The sequence below is a fragment of the Pholcus phalangioides genome, unplaced genomic scaffold (assembly GCF_987345545.1).
Source record: "Pholcus phalangioides strain wild (caught in Gottingen) unplaced genomic scaffold, Ppha-v1.0 ptg000039l_1, whole genome shotgun sequence".
Lineage (NCBI taxonomy): Eukaryota > Metazoa > Arthropoda > Arachnida > Araneae > Pholcidae > Pholcus > Pholcus phalangioides.
In genome coordinates, this window is record NW_028301625.1 from 19,943,278 (window position 1) to 19,952,343 (window position 9,066).

The following is a 9,066-nucleotide window of genomic DNA, read 5'->3' on the forward strand; positions in this document are numbered from 1 at the left end:
GTAGAAATTCTGTGACGTGGGAATTCCTACGTCACAATTCCACGTCACCGAATTTCCACGAATCAGAATTAACGTCTCTAACGTGACGTGGGCCCACGTAACATCAGAAGTGTGTAGCGGCCTTTAATATCATGTCAAAAAGAATAAAAATTATTTTGCCATCGCGCAAAATATAATTTAAGAAAGTAATGGCTTATATTTGATTTCATATAGGACCCATGCCCCTCCAAGTGCGGGGCTGGCAGGGCTCTAGTCCTGCGGCCCGGGACAATTCTCATCATTTTTTGTTTTTTTCACATTATAAATTTATAGAAGGGCCAGTGCAAAGTCTGACCGTGGGCCCGCTGAAAATCCTAGCTTAGGGGCTCTGCTCCACGATGTGGGGGCCATGATAGGACCTCATGATTACTGATCAGAAAATATACGTAGGAAAAATGCATTGTCATTATATGTTCACGTCTTTTCTCTACAAATTTATTTCAAAATACATCCACTCAAAGACGAGCGGCGAAAAAAAATGATTTTGAGTGAAAAAAACCTTTTTATTCTCTCATGCGAAAGATTTTTTGTCGCATTGCGGTCATTTTGTGCACACGAGGGCTAATTAGACGGGGACCTACAATTTATTGCCGATTCTGAACGACAGCCTTTTTTATACTCACTGAGAGGTTGGTGCGCTAACCCCTCGGTGCGGGACTCCATGCGGTAGCAACATTTTTTCTTTGGTCGTGTCGCCGTTTCTGTTGTACCCGTGTCAGGAAAGTTTCGGACAAGAACGAACCGGGTATCGAACTCGCGACACTTCTGAACATCCTTTGGTACTTTAGGCGAGTATCTTATCGACCTGGGCTACCACGCCCGCGAAAGGTTTTATAGTTGCTTTGTTCGTGTCCAGAAAATTCACCGCCAGGAAAATTCAATGACTGACAATTCACCGACAACAGTTCGATGCGAGTCAGTTAGCGAGGGAGTGAGCGATTGAGTTACTGAGTCAGTGAGTGAGTATGTGAGTCAGTGAGTGAGTATGTGAGTCAGTGAGTGAGTATGTGAGTGAGTGACCTAGTGAATGAATGAGTGATTGAGCGAGTGACCTAGTGAATGAATGAGTGATTGAGCGAGTGACCTAGTGAATGAATGAGTGATTGAGCGAGTGACTAGCGATTAAGTGATTGAGCGAGTGACCAACGATTAAGTGATTGAGCAAGTGACCTAGTGAGTTATTCAAATGATTAAAAAAATCTGATTGTTCTATATTATATTGTCTACATTACAATATCGACCTAATGGCATATTTATAGCTTCAGCGGTTTCCGCTCGGCGTGATTCCAACGTATGACCCCCTTAGGAATCGAATATGGAAAAACCTTTCTTAATCAGTCTTCACGTCGTGTAACAAAACTATTGACAAAATTTGATATTTATAGCTTCGGCGATGATGAATCAGTCAGGACATGTTATTTTATATACAATATATAGATGTAAATACGCACTAAAACGGGATTTCTGAAAGTTCATCACCCATGGGAATCATGAGGTGTTAAATTGGTATTGGGGGGGGGGGGATCTTCGCTGAGTAAATTTGAGATTGCAGAATCCACACCAGTGAAGTCGCTGGTAACAGCTAGTTCATCATAAAAAATAATTCATTGCTTACTGATGATCAGAATGTTTTTTATAATATCAAAGTGATAACAGGAGATGATTTTATGGAGTTAATTCATCGCGTATCCACTTACTTTATTATCTTTTAATTCTCTGTTATTATTCCTTTTAACGTTTCGTTAGAAGATTCTGAGTGAAACAGAGTTAATGGAATTATTGAATATATTCTCTTGTGCAACAGCAATTTGTAATTTCTTCCGTATCATCTAAATTTCTTCTAAAAAAGTCATTATTAAAACTTCCCGCCATATCATTTAGGATCACTCACTAGATCACTCATCCACTCAGTAGCTCACTCAGGGCCTTATTCACCGACATGGTTTAAACTGTGATCACAATTTTTTGATAAGAGATCGACACGGATTGGTTAAATTCAGGTTTTTAACAAATCTATATTGATCTCTTATCCAAAAATTGTGACTACAGTTTAAATCATGTCGGTGAATACGGGCCTCGCTCGCTCACTCAATCACTCAGTACCTCAATCGCTCACTCCCTCGCTTTCGGACCCGCATTGAACTGTTTCCTAGCTGTGAATTGCATGGCGGTGAATTGTTGTCGGTGAATTTTCCGGCGGTGAATTGTCCGTAAACCGCTTTGTTAGGCGCATGCACCCGGTATAACAATGGCAGCGAAGGAATGGTATTTCTATTTCTTCCATTTAACTCCCGACGTAATATTACGTCAGAAAATTATGGGTTAACGAGAGGTTAAAGTTTTCTGAACATTGTTCCGATATCAAAAAAGCAAAATTCTGCTTTTCCGTGCATAGGTGGAGATAGACTTGAAAGTCTGGGGGGCATGATGATGATGTCAACTCATATATACGCAAATACATTAGATTAGTCGGTTTTACCTTTGACGCTGAAGGGCATTGCCACCCCCCCCCCCCCTCCGTATCTCCGCTCATGTTTCCGTGGCCTAGTCCTGGCCTTGAGTATACTGTATGATTTTGAAAACTATATCTACAGAGAGACATAAAATTGGTCGAGGAGGTGCAGAGAAGAGCCACGCGCGTTCTTGTTGGTACACAGGGCTTGAGCTATGAAGAGAGGCTTGATTTTTTGAATATGTTTACATTGGAAGATCGCAAGTTGCGGTGGGGGAGATGATTGAAGTGTTTAAATATTTCAAAGATATGGATAGAACGGACTACATAAGTGTTATTAAAACGCCGTCAATCCAGTGCTTCGATAAGGGGACACCAGTATCGATTGATAAGAGATCTATCTCTAACAGTGATGATACATTGCAGTTTTTCATACAAACCAGCACAAAAAAGACTATACCATTGCTATAATCAGATTTAAAGTCTAAAATATACAAGTAGACAAGGATATACTCGTTATGTTGAATGGCTATAAATACCCCGCTTCAGAGACTGACATCCTGAGTTTGATTCAACATCATGTGCATTGTATAGGCATTCGAGTGAATGTAACCAATAGGCCTGTTGGTTGTTTTTTCAAGTTTTGTAAAAGATCTTTTATTAAACTTTTATAGTGTAATCCCAGCCTAACACATTGAAAATTATACCTTTTTCATTTGTGCTTTCACAGTTTCAAGAAGGACAAGATATTTTACAGTGTTTTTGTACATAGGGGAAAGTAGCCAAATTTGGACCACCTCATGTTCTCAGAAATAGGAACTGATTAGTGCATTTAGTTGATACCAGACTCTGAAGATACGGGCAACTGAAGTGTGCATAGCACATTTTTGATATTTCCAGTTGCATTTTGTCTTGGTACCATTGTACATTGTTTTTATTACAGCTATTTGTTACTATTTTTCATCACGTTTTCTTAAGGCTTAAAAAACTTGATTCAGAGGTAAATGCTGTTTTGTTATTTACTGCATGTTTCCTAACCCCCTATGATTGTATTTTTAGTAATAAGCAATTAATACATATCTTTGTGGTCATTTTAATGACTGCTATTTGCACAAAATGGCTGTTTCCTAAACTGGGGACCAGTCAATGGTGCCCTATTTGGACTGGTCCAATTTAGGGATCTAAACAAAGCGGTGTCATCTGATTTTATATATATAATACATATTATAATTATATTCTAATGTGAATGAGAGGTTTAAATGAAGAAAGGGTGGCACAATTCTTTGACATTTTAGAAAAATTAGTGTACAAACACATACTAAACGATTCACGAGTATTTAACATTGATGAGAGTGGCTACACCACAGTCTAAAAGGAATCCCAGAGCATAATGGGCACAAATGGGAAGCACCAGATTGGCTCAGCCACCACTGGAACATGGGGTGTAATTACCGCAATTGTATAACAGGATAAGAGCAAAAGACGGGAAACTTTTGTAGAATCACTTCAAATGGTTTGACCACTACCTCAGGCTAGAAATTTTATTTCCCAAAATTCTTACATTTGAAATTTTAGTTATAATGTTTTTGCTTTCCTTTTTTAATATTTCTGGTGTTTAATTTCCCAATGTTTCTCCTCTTCAATATTTTTTCTCATAAATGTTTCATAATTTTAGGTGTATTTTTTGCGATACCTTTAGAAAAATCGAACTGGATTTCATAATTTCTTCACACACATTAATTTTTTTTCTACTTTACAAATATTTTTTCCCCTCAAATATTTTTCATTATTCATGAACTTTGTGAAAATAATGTATTTTTGTCAAAACAAAGTTTAAAGATATTGATTTTAAACTTTTTCAACAACTGGTCCAACTTGAGAAACTAGGAGTCCAAATTAGGGAACTAGTTTCCTAAGTTGGACCAATTTCACTTTTTTGGTTGTCACGATACCTTCCAAATATGAAATGAGATATAAAGTTTTAATAACCATATTTTTAAACATAAATATAGTACCTAACATCCTACTCAGTTTGGTGGTTTTTTGACGAATAGTATAACAGAAATTTAGCAAAATGTGTGAAGTGGTCCAATTTAGGATACTTTACCTTACATTATTTTATGATGACAACAGAATTAGGTAACACAAATGACCTAATGAAATTAAAACCTTAGATAAAATAGTCATTGCAATGATTATTGGGCAATAAGCTTTCAAGGAAAAAGATAAACCCCTATTAATCACTCAAAAACCAAAGAAATTCTTTACTTTTGCAATGCTCATAATTTTGAATGTATAGGTAAGTAGTAGTAATATGAATATTTTGTTTTTTTTTTAATTGACCATGAGAAAAGGAATATACAGCACAATCAATGAAAGATATAATAGTAGTGATAGTTAGTACAGTGTTAGTTTATACATAACTAATACACTAATATATATATATATATAGAGAGTAATATTTTTATTGTATATTATCAGTTAAATAAACAGATAACAAGAAATTGTAACCCATATATTTTCTTTTTCATTTCTGGCAACAGCTCTGTAAAACGTTTAACATACATTGACTGAAAATGCAGTAATTATCCACATTTATCGAAATCTGCATTGCCTCTAAACTTGATTGATGCTGGTTAAATACATTTAATATAACTTTACATACTGCAGGCCTACTGTAGAGTTAAAATATTTCTGAACTATCGGTGTAGAAAAACTTATCATGGCAAAAAATTTCAAGTATAAAAATTCTCAAAATTATGTGCATGCATATGTGGAACCATATGTGGCTCACAGAATATAACACTGTGAGCCACATGTGGTTCACATGACAGGGAAAATGTTAACACATGGACTTGAATGCCTCAGGTGCAAAGAAGCCTATGTTATGTTCTTAATTTTGATGGCTGTTACTTAAGCGGGGATCTGCAAAGAATTTTTCTGTAAGGTCTTGTTTTTGTGAAAATCCCCCTTATTTTTGCAAAAAGTAAGTATTTTTGTGGAAAGTGAAACAATATTTAGTTAACTCATCGCAAAGATAATGAAATGCCAAATTGATCTATTTTTCAGGTCCAGAAAACTGACAAAAATTTTGGCTGGATACATCCCTATTTAGATCCGGAAATGGGAGTCCCAAAGCATCTTTGGCTAGAGAGGACCATGATGTTATTGAGAAAGCCCTGACAGTTGTTGCCAATTTCAACCTATGATTTCTTGATGTTTCTGATGAAACAAATACCTTTTATGTCACTTACCACACAGAATATCTTTGCAATCTAACACATGAGTATTTTTGCTCCCTATTCCTAAAAATTCTTTAGTTAACTGTAATATGTGAAAATAATCTGCCATCATTCATTTCCACTGTCCCATAAAAATAGTCAACTTATCCCACACTGTTACACCTGAACAAGTGGATATAGAAGCAATCATTGTTGGGAAACCTAAACTCTTAGTGACAGTGACTTTCTTCAGAGATTCGGGAAGAGAGTTTATGAATATGAAGAAGGCATCTCCAAGATTTACCTCAAAAAACATTTAAAGATGAGTTTATACAAATATAAAGTATGTACAATGCTATTTGAGGAAAAAAAAATGATGCTGAATGACAATTTTTAGGCCATTTCCAATAATTAAATCACTTTTTTTTACTTAGGATAGACTTTTATTATAAAATTATGAAATCTTTTCCTGTACAGTGATAGAAACGAAAAAGTTGGCATAGTTTGTGTTTCATACAAAGGAAGAAAACCTGAAAAAAAATTAGCTCACCCAAACCAAGGTCTGGATACTTCTTATTTTCATCTGTTACTGTTGGTAAGACAGACATCTTTCTATCCTAAAAATATCAAAAATTTAGATTCATTTCAAAGTTCAGCATTAATTGAGATACAGCAGACCTTTCCTTATACAAAATGAAAGGAGCCGAATTCATTTTGGATGAAAAAAATGTTGAATACCAGTAAATGTCTTGGCAAAGCTATAAGAGGACTAAAATAAGTTCCTACCATAGAAATTTGCTTTTTATTCAAACAAATCATACATAATTTTTTATAAAATCAATTCACAAATCATTTTGAACCATTTCTTTTTTATCACTCTATAACCTTGTATAGACCCTTACAATCTTAGCTTTCATGTAACTGAATGGGCACATGCAAAAAATTAGTTTGGTTCTTCCAGATAATACACTAGGTTTTACTATATTTAACCACTCGTATGCAAACAAAAAGACTTGACTGGATGAGGACAAAATCAATATCGTTTCACATCAATTTCTTTTAAGAGATAGATAACGCAAATAAAATTATAGTGGATGATCAAGTTTTAACGTTATGTTGAATTTCCTGTTCCTAACAAACAAGGAAAAAATCATAATAACTAATGCACAACACTTATTATGATCACATGCAGACTTGCAGCCAATTGATAACTATATCGGAAAAATCCTGGTTGCAAGTTTGATGACCTTATGTCCTTTTTTGTCAAACAGGATGTATGGGAAAAGTGTGACAGTTCTTTCTTTTCCCACAAAACAGGTTTCAAAATGTTAAATCATGAATATTTTTCAATTGTTCTAAAACAGAATTTTTCCCCCTTTCGCTAAAATCATTTTTTTTTAATTCAGAAATTATGAGTTAGAATGGAACTGCTTAATGTTTATTACAAATTATGTTTTTATCATGTGTGCAGTATAGTCCACAGATTCCCTTTAAATGTCTTCCAGTCACGGAAGAATTTTTTTTGTGGAAAGGGTTTTCTTTATATTACAATCAATATATGAAGGTGAACGTACGCTAGATGTACATGGATCATAGCAGATATTACAGCCCGATTAGTGCATTGTGAATGAAGGACGGAAGAAATTTTTGCCAATTAGGGAGCCTTCTGACCTTCTACATAGTCTTGTAGATTGATAATGATAACTAGTAAAGAAAAATAAGTCTGGTTCAACCTTTACACTTCAAAATATGCAAAAAGGATAGTCCTGATAATTATAAACACATTTTTTCCTATGTTATGATATTGGTCTGTTCCATACTTAGCAAAAGTAATAACCAGAATGATAACATTATCTGTGATTCCAATATAAGCAGCATCTATTGTATATACAACTTCAATCAAATATGGGAGAATGAGGTATTCATCTAGCCCAGTGGTTACCGAATACTTTTAGTCATAGACCACACCGCAGAAATCTTGGTATCTGCACTGAACCCCCAACTTTTAATCGTGGACCCCCCCAGAAATATTGGTTTCTACCATGGACCCCCATTTATGACAGTAGAAACTGCAGTCATCAAACAGTGAGAATGTTCTCGAACAATAGAGGGCATCCTACTAGTAAATGTAATGAGATGGCAATACAATCTACTGAACTAAAACATTTCATACCCTATGCAGATGCAATAGCAATGCAATCTACTGAACTAAAACATTTCATACCCTATACAGATGCAGTAGCAATGCAATCTTACTGAAGTAAAACAACATTTAATACCCTATCCAGATGTCACCGCAAGTACAATTTTTTGTCAAATCATAACAATATTACTGCAGCAGTCTACCAACGTTGCTTTCGAGCGTTAATTTAATTAAAAATTTTCTATTTAGGTATTTTTTTTTTTAACTCGGCATTTTTATTTTTTTTATAGTTTTACCCGGCACTCCCGATTGGAAGCCGCTGATCCAGCCAACCGGATGAAATAAATTTTGAATACCATTAAATTCAATACAGATTATACACCAAGCGTAATCTTTAGGTATTTACGTACATCCTAAGCAAAAAAATGAATCATTTACCTAGAGCAATATTCAACAAATCTATGAGATACTTGGATCAAATAAATTAAGTAATGAACGTACACGCCTGCTGTCCGAAAAATTACAACGAACGCATCAACTAGAAAAAAGATGGATCGATAATCTAGAACTAGACTGATATGAGTCACGCTCACTCACCTTTTAGTTACACACAAGCCAACTCAGCAAATGTGTTAACGCGAGTGCCAAAAAATAAAGCTAATAAAAACAAAACTGCCTTCAAAAGCGCTAATAGAATTCTCTCGGTTGTATGGTTATAGGAAAACAACAAAGCTGCCCCGTCAACGTAGGAATAAACACACATATACTTTTCCTTCATATACTTTTGATAACTTCCCCCTTCTACTCACCACTCGGTAAATAAACACGCCACTAGCTCACACGGTGAGCAATCGTTTAGTGACCATACGTCCCGTATTTACCGAAAGCATGTTTTCCTGGAAGATGAGAAGCGTCTCTCCACAGTAAATTATGTTTAGAAGCGCATGCGCGTAATGTTGCTTCAAATGATGATCGGCGTCTCGGCTGAATGTGACCATACGTCCTGTATTTTCTAGGATATTCTTGGTTTTACCCATTTTTTAAACAAATCCTGCTTGAGTTTTTATTTAAAATCAGAGACTGAAATTATTTTTTAACTCGTAAATTATATTTTGTCATTACAAATAAAAGAATATTGATCGCACATATTGAATATGGCAAACGTTTTATTTCGCGGAATTTATTTTAATCCACTGCAATTTGCAGTTATG

General features: G+C 35.2%; 1 protein-coding gene across 6 annotated transcripts in view; it reads right to left on the bottom strand.

Moving 5' to 3' along the window:
• Positions 1-8,682, bottom strand: part of LOC149065665 (tumor protein D54-like) — a 37,533-nt gene extending 28,851 nt beyond the window's left edge. Inside the window, exons 1-2 of one of the 6 annotated variants that reach the window (XM_089254075.1) lie at positions 8,453-8,682; positions 6,263-6,329 (exon numbers count right to left, since the gene is read on the bottom strand). In XM_089254075.1, the coding sequence (XP_089110201.1) occupies positions 6,263-6,320 (58 nt within the window). In that variant the 5' untranslated portion in view covers positions 6,321-6,329; positions 8,453-8,682. Of the gene's footprint in view, positions 1-6,262; positions 6,330-8,293 lie in introns of all 6 variants that reach the window. The other 5 variants (XM_089254072.1, XM_089254077.1, XM_089254076.1 and 2 more) reach the window with 5 other exon arrangements.
• Between the last annotated feature and the right edge of the window lie 384 nt (positions 8,683-9,066).